The sequence below is a fragment of the Otolemur garnettii genome, unplaced genomic scaffold, assembly GCF_000181295.1.
Source record: "Otolemur garnettii isolate 467f Iridium unplaced genomic scaffold, OtoGar3 scaffold00043, whole genome shotgun sequence".
Lineage (NCBI taxonomy): Eukaryota > Metazoa > Chordata > Mammalia > Primates > Galagidae > Otolemur > Otolemur garnettii.
Window position 1 is genome coordinate 8095302 of NW_003852438.1, and position 22387 is coordinate 8117688.

Sequence of the window (22387 nt, forward strand, 5' to 3'; positions counted from 1 at the left end):
GCGCCCCCCAAGCTGCCCAGCCCCCCAGCCCACCAGCCCAGCCCAGTCCCGGGAACCAGACGGCCTGGGGTTCGGTCCCGGGGGGAGGGGAGTTTCGGGGGTACCGGGCGGGGGAGTCGCGAGCCAGAGGGGAGGGGGCCGCGGGTTTCATGTACCCAGCATGAGCTCCTACTTCGTCAACCCCCTGTTCTCCAAATACAAAGGCGGCGAGTCCCTGGAACCGGCCTATTACGACTGCCGGTTCCCTCAGAGCGTGGGCAGGAGCCATGCGCTGGTGTACGGGCCCGGCGGCTCGGCGCCCGGCTTCCAGCACGCTTCGCACCACGTCCAAGACTTCTTCCACCACGGCACCTCCGGCATCTCCAACTCAGGCTACCAGCAGAACCCATGCTCGCTTAGCTGCCACGGAGACGCCTCCAAATTCTATGGCTACGAGGCGCTCCCCAGACAGTCCCTTTATGGGGCTCAGCAAGAGGCGAGCGTGGTGCAATATCCCGACTGTAAATCCTCCGCCAACACTAACAGTAGCGAAGGACAAGGCCACTTAAATCAAAACTCGTCTCCCAGCCTCATGTTTCCATGGATGAGACCCCACGGTGAGAAGCCTTTTCTCTTTCCCCCTTGGTCTCCCGCGCTCCGGGGTCTTCCCCCCTCCCTTGCCTCCTTTTTGTCTGCCCTCGCTTTCCCTCCTGGCTTTGGGGTCTCTCCCTCCCCACCCCCGTGCCTGGGTCGGTTTCTAGAGGTTGGGAAGGCTTCGCTAAGGATGGGGTGTGAGGGGGTGCCTGGGACATTGGGGGGGTTGGGGTGAAGGTGGAGGAAAGGTGGTGTGTGTGTGTAAAGGGTTAAAAATCGTTTCCTCCATCTGTTTCCCCATCTCTAAAGTCAAAGTTGGGGAGGTGGTTGGGAATGGTACCCCCCAGTACCCTGAGGTTACCAGCCTTTGGAGCAAACCAGTTTCTCCAAAGCCAGACAGCCTGGAGTTCAGGACAGTGGCCAGGCTGTAGTGGGGCCAGAGGAGACCCCTGTTTCTCTCCCCTAGCCAGAGAGTGGTGAGACTCCAAGGATAGACTCTCTGGCTCTCTGGGGTACCCACTGCCTCCTCCCAGAGAACTAGCCTGAGGGCCAATACCCCAACTTTTCTATACTTCCTTTAGTTGCAGAGAAGACAGGAAGCCTAACAAGAAAACGAAAAAAAAAAACCTAGTTGCTCAAAAGGAGAGGGGTCATAGAGATTAGGGGTCTCTGAGTTCCAGAGGACCATAACCAGGCTCCCTCCAATTAAGAGCTTGTGGGGTCTCTCTGAAACATGCAAATCAGCTCAGGTCTTGAGCCCCTCCAAGGGTGGCCCCTCACAGCAGCCCAATTTCGAAGTACAGGGGGAAGCGATAAAGCGACAAGTTCCGGCGGGGATGGCCAGTGATTTATTTGCTGGTCTCCAGTTAGCAATCAGGCAGAGCAGTGATAGATTCCAGTAGATCAATTTTTTTTCTTATTGGAAAAGCATTAGGTAGAGAGAGGCAAGGAGGGGGCAGTGGGCAGAGCCCTTTTTCATCCCTAGCTCTTTTTCCTTTTGGAAAGAGACTCTATCCCCAGCTCTGCTCACTAAATACCACTCTGCATTTGTAAACAAAGCTGCAAGGGTCAGTTTCCTAGGATTGCAGGCCAGGGGGATTCTGCAGGGCTCCCCTGGCTCTTTCAAACCCCCATTTTTCAAGAAGATCCCAGTCCCTGTCCCTACACCCACCCCACCTCCCAAGGTGAAACCAAACCAAAACAATCCCCCAAACTTTACAGCACTTGCCTGCCTTATGCTCTTGCCTTTTCCACAGAAGGGTGGAGATCTGGGGATATCAGAGGAGGGATTTTAAGGGAGGACGAATGGCAGGTTGGAAAACCAAGCCCCCCAGGCCCAAACATAACCAGACTGGGGTTCTGTTCTGTCCAGCTCCGGGGCGTCGCAGCGGACGGCAAACTTACAGCCGGTATCAGACCTTGGAACTAGAAAAGGAGTTTCTCTTTAATCCTTATTTGACACGAAAGCGCCGGATTGAAGTCTCTCATGCCCTGGGACTGACCGAGAGACAAGTGAAGATCTGGTTCCAGAACCGAAGGATGAAGTGGAAAAAGGAGAACAACAAGGATAAACTGCCGGGAGCCCGAGATGAGGAGAAGGTGGAGGAAGAAGGAAATGAGGAAGAGGAGAAAGAAGAGGAGGAAAAGGAAGAAAACAAGGACTAAGCAAAAAAGAGAGATTCCCCCCCTTTTAGCAACTCCCTTGAAGTTTCGTTTTATGGTAGCAGATAAATTGAGAAGTTTACGACTGTCATTTGCTTTTATAGAGAATAGAATGACACTCACAACTCTAACTACCTGTCAGATACTTGCAGCTCTGGTTTTATTACCTTTGGACTTCCCCCACTCTTTATTTGTTTGGGGGCTGGAGGGGGGAGGTCGAGACGTAGCAAAAATTTGGACTCTGTCTCACTACTTGCCCCAACACACACACTTGTCCCTACCCCCACCTTTCTGAGTCCTTCCTGGATTTTAAGGTCTGAGACCTGGCCTTCTTGCTCCCACCCTCTGCCCCTTGCCACACTCCCACCTCCCTGCAACTCTGAGTATTTATTTTAGAGGGGAGCCCCCTCAAAATGTGGAAAAGGACTTGTAGCTTTGTTTTTAAGCTAGTTAATGTACTAGATTTACTTTTTTAAAAAGGAAAGGAAAGAAAAAAAGAAAAGAAGGAAGGGAAAGAAAAAAATGTAAAGAAATATGGAAAAGATAGCAAGAAATATCCCCTCACACTCCCTGGGGCTCTCGGCTTAGAAACCCCCCCATGACTTTCTCTAGGAACCTGAAGGAAACCTGAAGGACATGTGGGTCTCTTCCCTCCCCTCTTTCCATAGGGGTAGATGGAAGCCTGCAGTCCCCTCTAAAATCCTACCTAGCCATCCCATGGTCACTCGGGCCCATGCCTTCCTCTCCTTTGTGGTTTGATTTCTCTTCTGTTGGGCCCAGCTTCCTCTGAGCTGCATTATTAGTAGTGCTCAGAAATCATCATAATCATGAAAATAATAATAATGATACTGATAATAAATCTTTAACATACTACCTAAAGGGAACCTGCAATAATCTTGAAAAAAAGAAATTTTTAAAAATCCTACTATAGGAGAAAAAAAGAGAAAAAAATAAAAATGAAAAAAGAAAGAAAGAAACCTCCAACGTATTTTATCACTACCTATAGAAATAAATCCTGCTTTGAGAGTATTTGTAATGCGGTTTTGTTGTCGTTTGTTGCTGCTTATTTCACTAAGAAAAACCCAACAACTGAGACTGCCTAGCCCACCGGTCCTGTGCTCTTTTATTGTGCTTCTAACCCCAGTAGAGTAGAACTAAATTGCACTGAATGTATAGTTAACTCTGTCTTGAATTCTCTGTTTATGCAACGTGCTCGAAAGAAAAAAACGTTAAAATATATCTATAATAATAATTTTTGGTCATTTGTCTTTATGTCCAGCTATGAATGTAGATTTTGTGTCCCGACAACCCTGTTCCTGGTCCAAGTACTTTGTATTGTATACGTGAGTCATAATAAAAAAAAATGGAGAAAAATATTCGAAGCTGGAATGATTTGCTTTTTCTCCATAGCTCTCCCCCATTCTCTACCATTTCCTTCTATCCCCCTTTCCCAACAATCTGGAAAAGGTCTGTCTGTTCCACTGACCTGGCTCTGGGATGGAGGAACTCACATGGAGAGGAGCCTGGGAGTTGAGAGGGCAGGCAGGGCTGGGAGGGCAGGTGAAAGGGATGGGGGGGTTGAGACAAACAGTCCATTCGTTGGGAGAGGAAGGGGTATATTAGTATGCTCTTAGGGGAATCTTGTCTTTAGTGTGTTTTTAGATGCTAGCACCCCAATAGGAAGAAAGATCTCCTTACTCATCCACCCTCCTCAGCTCTGGGCTGGGCCCAGACAAAGAAAATCTGCCCCAGGGCCCTCCCTAAGCTATGCCCTTTTTCTTCCAGGGGCTGGGGCTTAGGATGGGGCAGTGGGTTTTTTTTCTGATCTGCACATGCCCCTCGTGGCCAACCCTTGGCCCTTGGCACCCAACACTAGAATAGTGGACAGAGTTGGGGGAGTATGAGGCTCAAAGGCAGTTGACCTGTCTGCAGAGCTTGTCTGGAACATACCTAAAAGTGGGGGATACAAAGTATGGGGGATGAGGAAGCTTAAGCCTGAAGGAGAGGAAAAGAGATGGGGAAAGTGACTGAGCTGGTAAACAACCAGCCTGAGTCGACATCCTGAAATATAAATTTAGTCATTGGCACAGAGATATCACAGTCACTCGACCCCCCATTTATGTCCACTCCAGCCTCTGTTCTAGCTATTTCAAACAGGCTCCAGGCTTTACCTTGGCAATTGGGCAGCTTGCCCTGGCCCCTATAATGTGGCCATTGGTCCTGGGGATGGGTCTGCTGAGTGGACAGACCCCCACCTCAGCCAAAGCATCTAAAGAGAGTCTCCATTGGAATTTTCATTCCCCAAAATAAAGAGTTGAAGGCTCAGAGATCCAGGGGGCAAAGGGCTCTCTTACTTCTCTCTGCAGAGTCCTAGACTAAAATCTGTTTATGCCAATAAGATTCTGGTCAAATAATCACAAATTCCAGAGATACAAGTCTTCTGACTCAGCCAGGAGAGGGGGAAGGGGAGGGAAGGGGCTCTTCTGGTTTTAAAAACCAGACCCCCAAAGACTGAAGGCAAATATTTTTGAGGCGAGATTTCTCTTACTCTCTCTCTGCTGGTCAATGATTTTTCCAGACCTAGCCCAGGCCAACTCTTGTTTTTATGTATTATAATTTCCCTGGGGTCCGGGGCCCTGGCTCCCGGGCAAAGTGGTCCTAAGTACAGGACTGGGTCAGGCTTCGTTTATAAGGGACTCCTGCTGTCCGAGAAAGGCTGAGGATTGGAAGCTTCAGGGCAGCTGGAGACAGCTTTGAGCAGGAGCGGGGAAAATCTAACTTGGGGTCCCTGCTGCAAGCTGCGGCGCCAGACAGGTAACCTCATTTGCTGTGGGTGACACTGGCTATTCGCTAGCGAGACCTGAAAAGACTGCATTTCGCTAAGACCTCAGGCCTTCCCACGAGCGTGCCCTTCATACTCCCAGGGACAGCTAAGAGCCGTTTCATTTTAAACATAGAATTATTATTGCTATTAATAAAAATATTTGGCTCCGTAGCTGAGCGGACAAACCCAACATGAAGTAGCTCTGAAGGGTCTTCATTGCTTTTCTCCCACACCAAATGTCCCATTCATCCCTGGACCCGCTGCTCAGCAATGTCCGTGGCCCCAAGCCTGGTGCGGCGGAGGGCGGGGTGCGTCTGGCGCCCGGCTTCGCTAGAGATGCCAGGCATCCCTAGGGCCAGACCAAAGGAGCCCCAGCCTCCCCTTCAAGCAATACCCATTCCTCCACCCTCTTGCCCACCGCCTCTCTTTTCTCGTTTGGAAAGAAAAGGAGGTAAAAACTCATTTTATGGGGGAACATAATTGTGAGCAGGATGCTCTCTCTTTAGAAATGCGTCTTCCCAAATGTTCCCTCCGTCCCATTACCAGAATGGGGGCCATTCGGCTGCAGCAGATAGGACTTTCTTCCATTCTTTACTTTTTTATTAGCCAATCAAAGTGGCTTCCGAAAGCTATTTGTGATTTGTGAAAAATAGTATCTTTCTAAATGCTGAGTTGAAGCATCTCGCTCATTGCGCCTTGAATTTATTATTCTAATCTCAGCCATAGAGACGGGATAATGCAGCTATTAAGTTGGGGGGCCAATTCGTTTCTCTGGATTCTTTTTTTTTTTTTTTTTAATTCTCGACTTTTTATCTCCCTCCCCACTCCGTTATTACAGAGGCTAAGGGAGGTGCGGGCCTGTAAGAGATGTGGGAAGGGGAAGATTTAGAGATGTTGTGAGCTTCCCCCCACCTCCGAAGGGCTCCTTGGGGGGCCCTTGAATGGCAGAATGGGCTGGTCTTCCAAACCTCGTCTTCCCCAAATGAGATGTCCCGGGGACTGCCCCCACCCCAATTAGAGAGATCTCAGAACAGGTTGTGCCACAGACTAGAAGTAAAATTTCCGGTAAGCTGCCCGCAGCGCTGTCCCATTCTCCCCGCTGCCCATTGTGAAAAGCTGGGCCAGTGCTTCCTTGTCGTAATTTTTAACTACCTGTTATAAAATTTATGGGTGGGTTTGTAAAAGAAACGAGGTCCCTGCATCCGGCTGAGGGAACTGTTTTGCTTACTGCGGAGGAAGTTTGAGGAGTGGATGAGGGATCCCCTATGGGTTGGCGCAAGGGCACCCAAGCTATAGAGGTTCTCATGCCAGCCCCATGCAGGACCAAGAGGAGAGCTTCCGGCCTTCAAATCTCTAGCCAGTGGGGAGAGTCACTAGGCTACAACCCTCCCTCCAGGGAAACCCCTGCTTTCCACTCTCGCAAATAATCTCTATAGGGGAATTTATTCTGGGCTCCCTACATCGCCACAATTTGGAGTCTGGAGAAAGGGTGCTCCAAATTGTAGCGCAGAAGGTGGAATTCAGAACAGTAAAAGATCCTATTTTCAGGGCCTAGGTAGCCAGTCTCAGTTATTCTGACACCCACCGAACAAGGAAATTGTTCTGAATAAGGCAAGTGGGATGTGGGCTACCTGACAAGAATTAAAAAAAACTTCAAACTGCTTTGCACGCCAAAAAAAAAGTAGGACCCAAGATCTCAGGCCTTAATTTTATATTTAATTCTGAAACGATTTCCAGTAAGACACCATTTGAATCTAGGAAATGAGAAGACCTGATGCTAGGGATAGTGGGGGGGGGGATGTCATTCCATCCGACCCTGGAGATGAGGGTCGCTTTGAGGGTTCTGGAGGCTGCCTCAATTTCTCATTTCTCCTACTGCCATGGCCAGATTGCCCCTGGAGTCTATCCCGTTAGGCTCTTCAGACCATTAGTTAAGAGGTTGCCAGCAGCTTATGGCTCCTGTTCTTGTCGAGGTAGAGTGGGTGTTTTGGGGGGCACCCCCCATACAGAGTATATTGTTCTCTCCTAGAAAAAAAAAAAAGGTATGGGTAGGAAGGGCATCTCTTCTTCACCCTCCTCACCTTGATAGCTATCACTGCCCCCAAGGTCACAAACCTTTGCAAAGCTTTAATTACCCTAGATCCAACCTTAATACCCCCATTTGTTAAGGAAAATATTTAAAATTCGGCACAGTGAGGAGAGGCAGTTGCCTGAACCCTTCGTTCTTTCCTCCCCTCCTCCGCCCTCTGCTCTTTCCTTGCTCGCCTGGAGCAGCCGGGTCCGTGGGGAGTGGGCGGTGGGTGGGGGTGGGGTGGGGTGGGGGTCAGGGGATGCTCCCTCTCTGAGAGAATTGGGTAAACATGGCGACCGCGGCGCCCATTTGCACACGCTACACAAATGCATCGCATTCCCGGTTGTTTGCAGAAAATTTACAGCTGAGTAATAAAAGTTTACGATCGACTCACAAGTTGGATTGGCCACAAGAAGTCATGTGGATTCCATCCATGAACGTGAACTTTTTATTGTGGTTTGTCCGTTCGGAGCGCTCCGCAGAACAGTCCTCCCTGTAAGAGCCTAACCATTGCCAGGGAAACCTGCGCTGGGCGCTCCCTTCGTTACCAGTATATATATATTTTTATTAATCTGATTAATAACTATTTTCCCCCCATTTAATTTTTTTTTATCCCAGGTGGAGTTGCCGAAGCTGGGGGCACCTGGGGAGGGTGGGGATGGGAGGGGAGAGGCAGGAATTGAGGGTATCTCTCATTCTCTCTCTCCCTTCCCGACCCTCTGGCCCCCAAGGGGCAGGAGGAATGCGGGAGCAGGAGTTGAGATAGGGAGCTGCAGATGCCTCCGCCCCTCCCTCTCCCAGGCTCTCCCTCCTGTCCTCTTGCAACTCTCCTTAATTTTATTTGGGTTTTTTATGGTTAGGATTATTCTTTTTTATTTTTGAATTCATATAAAGTATATATGTGTGTGTGGAGCTGAGACAGGCTCGGCAGCGGCGCGGAATGAGGGAAGACGAGAAAGACAGAGAGTGGGAGAGAGAGAGGCAGAGAGAGAGAGAGAGAGGGAGAGTGACAAGCAGCGCCCGGTAAGTGTTTCCTTATTGGTTCAAATATGTAACTAATGGTCCGTAGCTGGGTGGCGGTTTCAAGATAAGGACAGCAGCGGCTTGTCTCGGTTAGAGAGGAGAGGGGGCTGGCGAGAGGGTGGGCGCGTGGGTAATTATGGGGAGGAAAAGGGGAGGGGGAGAAGTGGGGGTTAAACCGTAATACTGGTAACTGGTAACTGAGCGACTGTGAGTGTGTTGTCTTGATGTCAGTGTGCGCCGAAGTTGGGAGCTCGGGGGCAAGGAGAGTATGCCTGAGTGGCGCAAGCCTGCGGTCTAGGGTGCCGGCCCTCTGTCGGATGCCCACTGTGTTGGTACCCATTTATTATAGATCTTTGGCCTCTTGGCTAATGACACTGGGAAGGAGGAGCTCTGGAAGCTCAAAGTCCAGGGCAGGAGACGGAACCTGTAGGCTGTACCCATTGCTCCCCGAGCAAAAGTCAGCCCCCAACCCCCAAACAAACTTTCCAGCGCCCCCTCCCTTTCTGGCAGCTCCCTCCCTCCCTCCCGGAGTGAGCGAGGGCCAGAGCTCACACATGCGCAGTGTGGGCCCAGGGCCGGGCCGCCGAGCAGGAAGCTAGCGCAGCTAGGCTAGCGGCTGGTTCTGTTAATTGGCAATTAGGGGGGAGGCTGGTAGCTGGTGCGCGTCAGAGGGGAGAGCGTCTGCCCACCCCCTGCTCCCGCCTCCACCCCAGCGGATGGAAGGGTGGGAGGTGCCCGGCGTTGGATGGAGGGTGGGGGTGGGGGTGGGGGATGCGGTACTAAAAAGCCATCTTGTGCTCAAGAAGAGAGGCCTATACGGTTTCCCTACTCTGGTCCAGCACCCCCACCACCACCAACCGCGGCCATCCCACACGGGATGCCCACTGGGCTGCTTCATCCGCCTTGCATGGTTGCTCTAGGCTAGGAACTGCCTTGTCTGGGGCGGAGGTGGGAATGAAGGAGGCCCTAGGATGGGCGGGGACAGGACCAGGCCTCGCTGCCTGGGCCTTCTGGGTCCTGTGAAGGCTGTGAGGACTCTAGGGGCTTCAGAATGGGGAGGCCGGGAGAGTCCTGGGGGCTCAGGATCTTCTTAATAATTGGTGCTAATGGTGTGTTGTATAGTCTTAACCTGACACATATGGTTTCATAACACAGTGGCTTAATTTCTTCCAAATGTACGTGGCCCTGAATGTGTTGCCGTTTGATATATGACCCCGCCCTGTTCCCCAGCCCGGGTCCTAGGCGGCACCTATATGTGCGAGTTTCATAAAGGGCGATCACACTCAAATGCTTATACACTCGGGCAAACACACCCCACAGCTTGGGGATGGTGCATATTACTGGGGAGTTCCGAGAGTATGGGCCAGACTCACCTTCAATGCAAGCCAAGACTCACCCCCCTCCATCTTCTCCCTGAGGCACGACTGGGATTCTGAGCCAAGCTCAGTGGGGGAGGGGTCGCTCCACGGTTTCCTGTTTAAACCCTGACTGGTCGCCTGTGTGTGGTGGGGGGAGTTTGAAGGGAGGGAGAAAACTCTTTTTTATCAAATTCTTAAAAGTACAGTTTGACTTGAATGTATTCAAATCAAACCCCTTGGCCCCAAGCTGACGGTGAATCTTCTCTTCCCTCCCCCCGCAATCTTCTTCTCTTCTTCTCTGCCCCCCCAAAATTCCCCTTTAGCAGCGGACATAAAGGCCTGTGAGGTATTCTCCCGGGGGAAGAAATGGCATTTTCTCTCCCCCTCCCCCCCCATAGCACTAGTGTGCAGGCAGAGGCGTCTGCCGAGGGGCTAATTTCGCGTTCCTTGTTTACGATCGAGAAAAGCGCTTGGCTCTCCCCAAGTGGGCCCAGCCCGCCGCCTGCGCCGGCTGCCGCGCGCTCTTCCGCAGCTCAGGCCGGGTCCACAGGCTGACGCCTCAGTTATCTGGGAGCAGCAACCGGGATCTGGAGTCTATGGGACCTGAAAAGGGCAAGGGGAGTACGGTGGGACAGTGGAGAGGCCAGAGAGGCCCGAAAATGGGAGCCTTTTTCCTGATGTAATATGGGAATCGCCGACCGGTGAGGTCTCTATTTCTCTTTTGCCTGTATTTTGTCTGCCCCTTCCTCTATGGATGGACACATTGATTGGGGGGTGGAGTGAGGAGCATAAGTCACCCTTGTTCGCCTTGAAATAAAAAAAAAAATCTTTTCCGAAGAAAGCCCTTAAGGCCTGTGGAGATTCACCTAGAATATTAGAGGGATCCCCTCCCATCAGAAGGGCGGGCCTGGGTGAGGCTGGGGTATTTCTCTAGGCCTACAGGAATCTAACTGGGTGTGCTGACAGGGAGATTTTGGGGTGCTAGAGCTTGAGGCTGAGCGCTTAACAACACTATCCTGAAGTATCTCTCTATAATATTTTTATCGATTTTTTTGTTCCTTCCTGGCTAGAGTTCTACAGGCCCCCACCTCATCCTATGCCCTTCACCCCTAGACTGTGCTCCTGAAGAAGTAAGCAGAGAAAACAGCAGCAGTGCCTGACTGTCCCTGGCATTCCAGTCTGGCCAGGGAATAAACCAGAGCTTAACAGACCTTATCGCCAGCCCCCTGCTTCTTAGTTACTTTCGCTTTTCTTTTCCTTCTTTCTCTCCATCTCTAGTGTTCAAACAGAAACATTAAGAGTGGCAACCCTCAGCCAAATTCCCTGCAGACATGGTCCTTTCTGCAGGAGAACTCTTCTGTGATTATCTAATAATAGCCGATGTGGCTGAAAATAGAATCTGGCTCAAAAACTCTGCACACCCAGGGCTGAGGCTGGGCAGGGACACTCAATCTGTGGGTCAGGGCCTGGCAGCATTTCCTGGTGCTCAGGGCCCCAGTGTTCCCCTCAGAGCCCACTCTTTGGGCATCCTCAGGCCTGCCCCTTAAGGGGGGCTTTGCCAGCTCTGCCATCCGCTGTATTTCATGGCTGGTTCCTAGCTAAGGAGAAATAGGCAGAGCAAAACCCTTTCTCTCTGTGGTCTGACAGTTGTGATCTCCATGGAGAATGCGACCTTGTTTGGATAAAGTGACCTTGTTGGGCTGGCTGTTGTGTTCTGAAACCAGACTTGGTACCGTTCGTTATACATTTATTATGTACAGGCTTAAATGTACGGACTCAGACTTGTGAATGAATATATACAGACTCATATTTCTTTGGTGTTTAGTTGTATATTACCATGCCTATATTCACTCAAATACTATTTTATGTGCATGCAAAATTTTGTTAGCCTTAACTAGATGAGAGTGGGCTCAGAGAGGCACTGGGTGCACCAGGTGCAACAGGCCCTCTGTGCATGCTGTTCTGGAAATATGTGTGCACTGGAATTGGAGTGTTTGGGTTCTAGTAACCCATGGGTGCCACAAAGGCCCTCTCAGACCTTATTGCTTTTGCTGTCCCAGCAGCTGGCTGGGGAAAGGCTAAAATCCCTTCTGCTTTCTCCTCATACCTCCCCACAAACTTTTCCATCTTAATGACTATTTTACAAGGGGAACTCAGTTGTATTGAAAGTGAATTCTATGGGACTCAGTTGTTCCTGTATGTAGGGAGCCTGCAAGCAATTCTGAATAGCTAGAAGCCTCACTGGGGGAATGAAGGGATTGGAGAGGTTAATAAGGTGGCCTCTCTGGGCAGTGGTCTGGGGTGGTTGCTGGCCAGGATGTTTGGAAAGGCTGGTGGAGAAGGCAAGACAGAAGGATTAGGTGTGCGCTCCCTACTCTTGCTTGCCCTGGTTGCTCACCGGCCTCAGATTTGCCTACATCTGTGGGGGCAGATTAGGAGCTCTCTATGATTCTGTCCCCCACATACCAAGATCAGGTTACTGGTGGAACTGCATTTTAATCCTCTCCACTACCTGAGCCAAGGGAAGGCTGGCAGGGAGAAGGCTTATCTGGGTGATGTGGAGAGGAAGGTGTGACCCTGGCCTACGGGCCTGGAGCACAGAGTATGGGCTGAGGCTGGGAATTAATGGGCCTGCTTTCCTACTCTTTCTCCCTTCCAGAGGCATGAAAGACAGAACAAGGAGGGGAAATATAAATGTCAATGAAAAATCCAGTAAAAGAAAGTAAGGACAAAAAATGAGGCTAGAGGGGTTTTCCACTGCTCCCTAGACAATCAGGTTCCTCCCAAGACTCTTGTCCAGACATGCTGCGCTGAAAGGTGCAGCAGCTTTCTTCCACCTTCCTTCTGCCCTTCACCGAGGCCGCCTCAGGCTTTCTGGGCCTTGGCCACCTGAGGTGCTGGGGTGATATTACCCCAGAACTGTGCCTCTCACCCAGCCCACCGCCTCTGCCATGGTGCTGCAGCCGCTCCTGTTTATTGTGTCTGTGAGTTGTTTACTTGTTTTGTCTGCTGCCACCCTGCGTCAGAAACCCGCCAAACCAGCAAACTCGCCCAGGAGAACAAAGTGCAGCGATACCCCCAACTCCCTCCCTTTTCCTGCAGCCCCCTCCCACCTAACCAGCTCCTTCATTCTCCTTTTCCGAGAGGCGGAAGCAGAAATTGTCTTAAAATAGGGCAGCTGTTTATAGGGTCAGGGGAATTATGGGGACACCATAAACCTCCGGGTGTCCCTGTGGTGGAGACACTTACAAACAGCCCTTCCCTTGCTTCCAGCTTTTCTTCCTTCCCCCTGGTAACCACTTGGTTAAGGGGGGCACACTCATTGAGAAAGTTGACCACAACTCCCTCACCCCACTTCCCCATTCCTTTTTGCAGGAGTTTCCCTGAGACATAGGTTGTTGAGGGTCATGTTGGCCGATTCATAAAGCTAGATAAAACATGTTGCTCTCCCCCATCCTTCCCTCAGCCCCCCAAAATAGCAGTGAATTTAAACAAATCTATAAAATTAAACTACTCCTTTGCTAAAGGTCCTATAAATCGACAATCTCACCAGCTGTAGAGTCAGAGAGGCCACTGTTAGCCTTTAATTTTGCTCCTGGCTATCAAATCTAAAAGAGTATCATTGAAGTAAGTAATATTCTCATTTCTGAAATTAATTTCTCCCACCCCCTCTTTTTGCCACTACAAAGTAAATGGTTCTTTCAGATCTGCAAACAATAAAGGATAAAATTATTTGTAGGGAAATGAAAACGATGTTTTATTGTTGGATTATTGTTCCAGAACATAATAACACTTTATTTTCAAGCAGGAGAAGTTAAACCAGGGGAAGAAGAAAGGGGAAAGGAAAAGAGAATGAGGGATGGCCAGATACCTAGCACAAAATTCCTCCTGTATATAAATTCTATGACAATTCACTGTGATGTCATAAATACAGAGTTCTTGAATTTTACATTTCTCATGAACCTTCAAAATGGGTCCAAGCTTTGCTTGACGTAGAAGGATATAAGAGAAGCCAGCAAGTTACGGATCTTTCAGCCCGGTGCAAAGCAGCACATTTTGCTATCGCCACCACCTTTGGCTATTGCCGCTTTTTCCTCATCTGACACCCTTTTGAGGCCCTATCCTGGGGTCCAAAAATATTTTGGATTTTAATTTTTTCTCCTGGGACAAAGCAGCTTTACTTCCTCCCTGAACTGTCCCCTTCCCAATCCCAGTGGGGATGAAATGCGGTATTCCCAGGCTCTCCCCAAACCCCCTCCTAAGCTGATATTCAGTTGCTAGGATAGCAGGAGGTTTGGGGGGCAGGTCCCAAAAGACCAGAAATGATCTGGTCCCCTTACAGCTCCATTTGGAAAAAAGTGATGGGGCAGAGATGCTTGGGACCTATTTTACTTTTTAACCTTAAGCCAGAGAAGTAATTGAGAAGCCAAACAAATGCCTATGTTAGAGTTCATATCTGCTGATGGTCGCAGCAGTAAGTGGAGTGCCAATAAGTAAAGGTCATGCAGAAATCTGGAAAGAGAAAGGGAGGAGAGGAAATCTGACATTAGTTAGCAGAGCCCCTCTATATACCTTTCTTTTCTGTTTGATTGCAATAAAGCAAAAGCAGCTCCTGAAGCCTCTCAACCTCTCCTTAGCTTAAAAGAGGAGTCACTAGCATAGGCCTCTGAAGTGTTTGTGGCAGTTCTTAGCAGCTTGACAAGCCCCATCTGGCCTCTTACCCCTTCCCCCCTTCCTGCTGATCCCCAATCTGTTCAGCTGGCCAGCCTGGGCCTTGTCCCCAGAATATCAGCACCCCCAAATGGGATCCATTTCCGGGTTGGGTGTGTCAAATTTCACGTTTCTCCATGTCTGAACTGTGAAAGGAGGAGGGATTTTCCTTTTTGGAATGCAGTTTGTATATGTAGGGGGGACGGGGTGCTCAGAGAACTTCCCCACCCTATCTATGAGAATCTGGGAGCCGCTTAGGTGAGCCTTGCTTTGGTTCCCAAGCAGACCCAGTTCCCTAGGCTCAGGTTCTCTGGCAGACCAGAAAGCTGTCCTTGCAATCTTTTTTAGTAGGAGTTCCACGGAGATCAAAGGAGCTTCTACAAAAAAACAGGCATTTGGAGGATTTATTTTATAATTTTTAAATTAAAAAATCTAATCATAAGTCAGTTGGGCTAACTGAGCAGTTGCTCTAGAACAGCAAAGCCTTAACCAAATAGTGCGATTGTGAGGTGACTGAGCAATTATTGAAATTCGGCTTTCTCTGTAAGAGGGATTTTTAGCCCTCGCCCAGTGGCACAAAAGGGGCTGGCGGGGCAACCTCGTCTCCCACTCTGGGAAGTGAGAATTGGAGGTGGGGGGGGCAAGGTCGTGCAGCTGCAGTGTCTTCCAGGCAGCCAAGCGCCCAGGCCGAGCGCTGAGCGCTGAGTCCTGCAGCTCCAGTGTTCGGGTCCCTGAGCAGCCTCGGGAGGCGCCGAACTGTAGTTGGCGGCGCGGCAGCCAGGAATGGAGTGTGTGTTTTTTTGTGTGCAAGGGTGCATGAGTCACAAACATCTACGCAGAGTTTGCAGTATCTGGGGAAAAAGAGGAGACCGGCAGAACACAACTGAGCAGGACCTCTGGAAAAGATTGTCTCCAAATAAAAATGCCAGATCTCCCACTGACTTCAAATATCCCTCCTGCCCCCACATTAATATATTTCCAAGAGCAGAATGGAAAGTGAAGGCCAGCAAGGTAAGGCCTGCTCACCGAACCTTTTCAGGGCCTGGGGTCTAGTCTGACTTGCCCTCTCTTCAGTTCAGTGCCTCACGGGCCCTCAGCCTTTCCCTGGCCTGGAGCAGAGAAGGCTGGTGTTAACTGCTTAATTCGCCCTGGGACACCCCCAGTGCCCAGCCTCCAATGCAACCTTTAGCTTTGGGGGCTCCAGGCCAGTTACCGCACCCCACTCAGGGTCCAAGGCACAGGTAGTAAATTTCTTTCCTATAATTAGCATGCTCTAAAATCATGTTTTGGAGTGGGGGAAAGTGGAACAGCTAGTGGTAACTTTCCCCCTTTATTCCTTTTTGGTGTTTTTTGAAATCTGGTTTTGAATCTACTTATTAAAGCTCCAAAATTGAAGAAAATCTGCTCTTGACACCAAGTCTCCTCCAAATGCCAGGTTGCGGAGGCCAGGGGGCCAGGGCAGCAGCCGAAGAGATCTGCGGGCCTGATGGGGGTGTTTTCTAAATTCTCTAGGCTTGTTTTATAGAAACAAAGAATAAGTTCTCTCCCCTCCTTCCCAAGACTTGTGCATATTTACAGAGCTCAACTGCAGTTTTAATAAAACATCTGTTCTTGCTTCTGCTGATGAGTTTCCATAATTGTTTTCAGACAAATTTAACAGGAAAATATAAATATATTTGGAGAAATCTAAGTCCCAGTCCCCCTATAGTCCTTCTTTTGCCAAAAAATAAAATTAACATGAAACGGGTAAAGGAAAATATAATCCAATGGAGGAAGATCGGGCTCATCTGACCTGCTCTCCCCCCTTGGATCGAATCCTTCCAGCAAAATTTCAGCTGCATAATTAAAGATCTAACTGAAAGAAGGAGGCTTCTTTCCTCAGGAATGGAAGGTGATGGAGGAGAGTGTGTTGGAAATTAATTTTGCTGAAAGTCTTTAAGCAGTGAGGGAATGTATTTGTATTTCTGTTTCCCATTCTCTCCCCCTTCCAGGATTTCTGCTTTTTTCACCCAGCAGCTGGTTTCTGTTCATTATAAATCGGCGAGACCTTTCAGTCTCTGCCCTCTGTTTAGAGACGTAATAAAACACTTAACTTTCCGGGCCTGAGACTTACATTCTGCTCTTTAGGTCGCCCGCCCCACTAAGCCCACCGCCTTTAGGCCTCCAAAAAAGAATCTCCCTAATTTGGGGCCCCTTTCCTCTCCAGACTTGGTGAGGGGAGACTCATGGAAACCCAGGCATCCTTGCTGGGGGTCTGTAACTCATGCTTCCCCAAAGCCCCTTCTTTCTTGCCTCCCCCACTCACATAAAAGAGATTTTAAAATACATAGAAAATCCACACTCATTGAAAGCGAAACCTTATTAAAACATCCTATCTTCCATCGTTCAATTTGTTGTACATTGCAACAATTTAATATCTTGAAGGAAATATCACTGACATGATTTATCCCTCTAGCAATCTCCCTCTGAAATGGGGGGGATTACTCTCTCTTATGGCCTCTTCTACTTGTTACACCACTAACCTCAGGGCAGAAGGAGGCTGGGAACTTTGAAAGAACTACAGTGTCCAGGGGTGCACTGACTTGTTCCCTAGCTCAGCCCCCAGGGAACTCCTGGCTAGTACTCTCTCCCCCCTACCTCTTGCCCTCCAGGGGGCTTGGAGCACAAGCCAGCTGTTGGAAACCTCTGCCCAGGCATGCCATGAACCCAAAGACAGCTGGATTCTAAAATGAAAAGCAACTCATGTTGGTGTCTATGTTTCTATACCTGCCATGTAACCCCAAAATAAGATAACTCATCTCCAAATTTCTTTCTTAATTTAAAAATCCTCCTCTACCCTTTCTCCTTCATCTCCTTGGGGAGAAGAAAGTGTGGTTCAAGAGGAGGAAGCTTTACAATTATAGGGTCTTTCCCCTACCCTTCCAAATACCAACAAATTTTCCTCCTTTCTGAAGGATCGGGGCTGTATTTTTAAAAGCCAACACAAATTGTCTGGCAGAAAGGACTCTTCAACCCCTAAGGAGGTTCATGTATTAACTAACATGTTGTCTCTATACACTGTCTGCTTTTGGGTTCGAAACTTTATTTTTCCCCCCTAGCGACACTCCAGGGAAACCTTAACGTTACAGAAGATGAATAAACGAGTTTTTTCCCAGCGTAGTCCCGTTTATGGCTTTATTGCTACCCATTGATTACTCCGCTTTGTTACACAGAAGGAAAAGATCATAAAATCCTGGCGACATCCGGGTTCTTGTTATAGCCATTTCCCACCCCCCCCCAAAATGGTGAGAGGAAAATATGAGCTTTCACTGCTCTCTGCCCACTCTCCACCACCCCCTCTTTGTCAACTCAAAGCATTTTCAGCCTATGTCACAATATCGAATTAAGTTTGGAATAATTAGGAGAAAAAAACCATCTGCACACCTTCCTGCTGTTTCATTTCGCCCACTGCGGCTCCCTCAGAAGTCTCCGATTCAGCTGCCTTTTCCTAACCGCTTCTTCCTTTTTCTCAGCCCCAAGGTGGAAAAAAATGGGGTTAGAGGCTTCAGAGAGGCTGGCCCCACTGGGGATGACTGGTACTTGGGGAGAGCTCCCCAGGAGCCCTTTGCTGAAGTCTCTAAGCCTCAGAGCTCAGGTCCAGGGACGCCTCCCCTATTGGGGCCTTGAGTCTAGAGGGGACAGGGGACTCTGACCTATGCAGGGGCTTGAGCCTGCAAGAAGCTAACTGTCTATCAGAGCCCCACCACCCTTCTCTTTCTGGCTGGATCCAATGTGAATTACCCCACTGGCCCTTGCTGGCTCCAAATCATAAATTCTCACCAACATAAACAGGAGTTGATGTCCCCAGAAAGACTCACAGAGTTTTCTTTCTTCTTCCTTTTCTTCCCTTCTCTCTTTCTCACCTCTAACTTCTTTTTCTCCTTATTCTCTGCATTTTAAATGCATTTTCCCTTTTAGGCAAAAATGCTGTAAGAGTCGCCTCAAAAAGGGGTTCTTGAGGGGGAGGCAGAGGGGACAAGGAGGCAAAGGAAAGCAAATGCATGTCCCCTTTGCCCACTTCAGCTCTGCCAGTGTACCCCGAATTCTCACCCTTGATCCTTTAGACATAGTTGCTCCCCACATCCCTCCTATACCCAAGATTCTCAGCCACGTTCTCCTTCCTCTGGGCACAATGTTTTATGAAATTTCACTCTACTTCTGATTTTTTTAATTATTGGGGAAAATACCTGTTTAGTGATGGGGACTTACTCCATGGAATGTCAAATCAAGGTTTCCTATAGGTTTCTGGGGACCTGGGTGAGCTGGGAAGGAGCTCATCCCATGAAGAAATATGATCGTAACTTTAGAAAGGAAGCAGATATAAAAGATGAAATCAGATTGAAAATGCAGGGATTTCTTCAGCCCTGGCTCTGGCCACAGTACAGCAAAGTTAGCTGGGGCTGAGAGATTTCCTGGGAGTGCAGCTCTCCTTCTCTGGGCCCCAAGGCCCTACTCTGGGATGTGCACCCCTCCTTCACCCCCAGACCAGTTCTCTTACATGTACATATGCATATATATTTTAAAGAAATCCAAGTCTTACTTTCAAAGCACACACTTAGTCTCAACTAGGGAATCAACAGAAGCAGAAGCGATTTTTTTCCCCCTTCTTGACATCTGGCTTACGATTGGCTGGAAGGGGGTCAGCTGACTTTGTCATTTTGTCTGTCCTGGATTGGAGCCGTCCCTATAACCATCTAGTTCCGAGTACAAACTGGAGACAGAAATAAATATTAAAGAAATCATAGCCCGACCAGGTAAAGGCAAAGGGATGAATTCCTACTTCACTAACCCTTCCTTATCCTGCCACCTCGCCGGGGGCCAGGACGTCCTCCCCAACGTCGCCCTCAATTCCACCGCCTATGATCCAGTGAGGCATTTCTCGACCTATGGAGCAGCCGTTGCCCAGAACCGGATCTACTCGACTCCCTTTTATTCGCCACAAGAGAATGTCGTGTTCAGTTCCAGCCGGGGGCCGTATGACTATGGATCTAATTCCTTTTACCAGGAGAAAGACATGCTCTCAAACTGCAGACAAAACACCTTAGGACATAACACACAGACCTCAATCGCTCAGGATTTTAGTTCTGAGCAGGGCAGGACTGCGCCCCAGGACCAGAAAGCCAGTATCCAGATTTACCCCTGGATGCAGCGAATGAATTCGCACAGTGGTGAGTTTTACAGCTCCGAGATATAAATTAAATAAACTGAACTGGCTTTATGACCGGCTTCCCTAGAAGAACGGGCGGAGAGAGTTTTTTATGGCCCCATAAAAACAATCACGCTCGTCTCCTCGCCGAGACAGGGCCCCCTCTTCTGCCCCTTCAGCTCGCCTCCTGCTTGCTCACAGGGCCCTGGCCCCCTTGGCCCCTGACGGATTGGAGGGCTCCAAGGCGACCTGAGGGGGCAGGAACAGGGCAGGGGATAAGGGGAGGGAGCAGAGGATGAGGGAGCCCCCCAAAGTCGAGTCAGGCTGAGAAGAAGGAAGGGGAAGATGGGAGAGCAGAGAAGTGGGGATAAGTTTCCAAGGAGGTAGGGTGCTTGGGGAGATGGGGGTAGCCCAGTCCTTGAGAAATGGGGCCCTCATCTCCAGGATTTGGGATTTTTCAAAAATCAGCTTTTAGACCTGCAGCTTTCTGGTCTGGTTTTTGCCCCGCCCCCCCAAACGTCTTTCCTTGGGGACATACACCTCCCACCCTAGGGGAGGTCTAAATGAAGTTGGGGTCTGGCTGTACCCCCAGTGGGGGTGGGGCAGGGCAAAAGGGAGAAGACTGGAGCCCGGAGGGGGCTGTGAGCTCTGACCAAGTTGGGAGAGTCAGGACCTTGCTAGGCGAAATCATCTGCGGAGGACGCCTTGCTGATTGTTTTTAGTGTGTTTTGTGCCCGGATCTCTAGGGGTCGGCTACGGAGCGGACCGGAGGCGCGGCCGCCAGATCTACTCGCGATACCAGACCCTGGAACTGGAGAAGGAATTTCACTTCAACCGCTACCTAACGCGGCGCCGGCGCATCGAGATCGCCAACGCGCTCTGCCTGACCGAGCGACAGATCAAAATCTGGTTCCAGAACCGCCGCATGAAGTGGAAAAAAGAATCTAATCTCACGTCCACGCTCTCGGGGGGCGGCGGAGGGGCCAATGCTGACAGCCTGGGCGGAAAAGAGGAAAAGCGGGAAGAGACAGAAGAGGAGAAGCAGAAAGAGTGACCAGGACTATCCCTGCCTCCCCTCTCTCCCTTCTCCCTCGCTCCCCCAAACTCTCCTCTAATCACACACTCTATTTATCACTGGCACAATTGATGTGTTTTGACTTCCTAAAACAAAATTAGGGAGTCAAGTGTGGACCTGAAAGTCAGTTCTGGACCCCCTCCCTCGCGGCACAACTCTTTCACCCTGCTCCCTGGATAGCTCTTTCTCGCATAGTCTGCAGGCTCCTTCCCCCACCCAGGCCTTGGGGGCTCAGTCCCAGAACTCAGACTCCACAAATTTCCCTCCAAATGAGGACATGCCCCCCCCCCACTCCCTTGAGGCCCCCGCTCCGGCCCCAGCGCAGAGAGCAGGCTCCCGGGCCCTGGGGCCTCTGCTCCGGGGCCTCAGGGCCCGGCCTGGCAGCCAGGGAGGGCAGGAGGCCCAAGGAGGGTGCGCCTTGGCTCCCACTAACCCCCAGAGCTTCCCCACAGTTTCTTCCCGGCCCCTCTACCCCAGCAAATGCCCAGCCCTGGCTAATTGTATTTAAAGAATCCTGGGGGTCAATATGGCATTTTACAAACTGTGACTGTTTCTGTGTGAATATTTTTAGCTGTATTCGTGGTTTCTGTATTTATATTTATGTTTAGCACCCATCAATGTTCCTATCCCATTTTCAAAAGGAAAAAAAAAGAGGGAAAATTACAAAAAGAGAAAAAAAGTGAATGACGTTTGTTTAGCCAGTAGGAGAAAATAAATAAATAAATAAATCCCCTCGTGTTACCCTTCTGTATAAATCCGATCTCTCGATCCGTCCTCGAATATTTAATAAAACTGATATTATTTTTAAAAGTTTATATCGAGATTTCTGTTAATTCGCTCGCTCGCCGGCCCTAGGGTGAAAGTTGGAGCAGGCTCCAAGCTCTCTCGCATCTAGCCGCCGCCTGCAAGCCCTCTGCACTCGCCTTCCCCGGGGGCCAGGCGCTGAGCCCTGGCCTTATGCTTCTTGTGATCGCGCTGGGGGGCTGGGAGGCCTCTCTGGGCTCCCTAAGCCGAGCAACGCACACCCTGCAAAGGACGGCTGCATAGGATTGGGAGTGGGGATTAGTCGGATTGGGTACCCGAGCAGGCCTTTCTTTCTGCTTGTGGTACCCTGGGGCCCTCAGCTTCTGAACTCAGAGCCCCAAAAGCGCAGAAAAGAAGCACTATCCGGGCACCAGGGTCTCCTCCGCCCACCCCCCAGAGTTGGAGGCGGGGGGCGCGGGGGACCGCGTGAGCAAGCCCCAGGCCCGCGCCAGGCCGGTTGCTGAGAAACGTGGCGGCGGAGGCTGAAAACGCAGAGGAAAGAGAAGCCCGCGCGGGATTGGAGCCTTTCTGCAGGGATTGTACGATTCTAAGATTCAAGGACATCTCGAAAGAGAAAGCCTGGAAACTGAGCTCTAGCCTGCTCCTGCTCTAGGACTCCAGACATAGCCGGGACAAAATTCCTTCTTCATTGTAGCCCCAGCTCATCTGATTTCTTACTCTTCTTTCCTCAAACCCTGGGGGTGAGGAGCGCAGCCAGACCCTAACCATTTATCAGCTCTGGCCATTTCTCCCCAAGCCCAGCCAGAGAAACCTGAGTGGGCCTAGGAGGAGAGGTGGTGGTGGTGGGGTCTCCCAGAGGGTGGAAAAATCTGCCAGAGTTTTCCAGATCCTCCAGATCACCGCCAGCGCCCCCCCCCAGCAAGGGGGGGCTTCTGGTAGGGGCGGAGATTTCCTGGGTAGAAACAGGCAGGAAAGAGTAAGACTTGGGGCTAGAGGAGGAGGAGACTGGGCATAAAGGCTGTAGAGACCCAGTGAAACTTGCCCAAATGCCTGCCCTCCCTGTCCCCAGCCATGTCCTCTGCATGCCTCCAAATTGCTCCAAAATTACTTTCCTGTTAACCTGGATTCAGGTCCCTGGAAA

General features: G+C 50.1%; 3 protein-coding genes across 4 annotated transcripts in view; all 3 read left to right on the plus strand.

The window, feature by feature from the left end:
- Positions 1-6: 6 nt before the first annotated feature.
- Positions 7-3193, plus strand: HOXC8 (homeobox C8). The gene is made up of 2 exons (XM_003790447.2): positions 7-596; positions 1946-3193. The coding sequence occupies exons 1-2, from the start codon at positions 161-163 to the stop codon at positions 2236-2238; spliced, it is 729 nt and encodes a 242-aa protein (XP_003790495.1). The 5' UTR covers positions 7-160; the 3' UTR covers positions 2239-3193.
- Positions 3194-7572: 4379 nt separating this feature from the next.
- HOXC6 (homeobox C6) lies at positions 7573-21296 on the plus strand. 2 transcript variants are annotated; one of them, XM_012805653.2, is made up of 3 exons: positions 7573-8153; positions 19083-19428; positions 20153-21296. In XM_012805653.2, exons 2-3 carry the CDS (start codon positions 19275-19277, stop codon positions 20458-20460), a joined length of 462 nt encoding a protein of 153 aa, XP_012661107.1. In that variant the 5' UTR covers positions 7573-8153; positions 19083-19274; the 3' UTR covers positions 20461-21296. The 2 variants fall into 2 exon arrangements, with proteins under 2 accessions (XP_012661107.1, XP_003790496.1); XM_003790448.3 differs by lacking the exon at positions 7573-8153 and having other exon boundaries at positions 18917-19428.
- Positions 7573-22387, plus strand: part of HOXC4 (homeobox C4) — a 38553-nt gene continuing 23738 nt past the window's right edge. The window contains exon 1 of the mRNA XM_003790450.1: positions 7573-8153. The gene's annotated coding sequence lies outside the window, so the exon portion shown is untranslated. The remainder of the gene's footprint in view (positions 8154-22387) is intronic.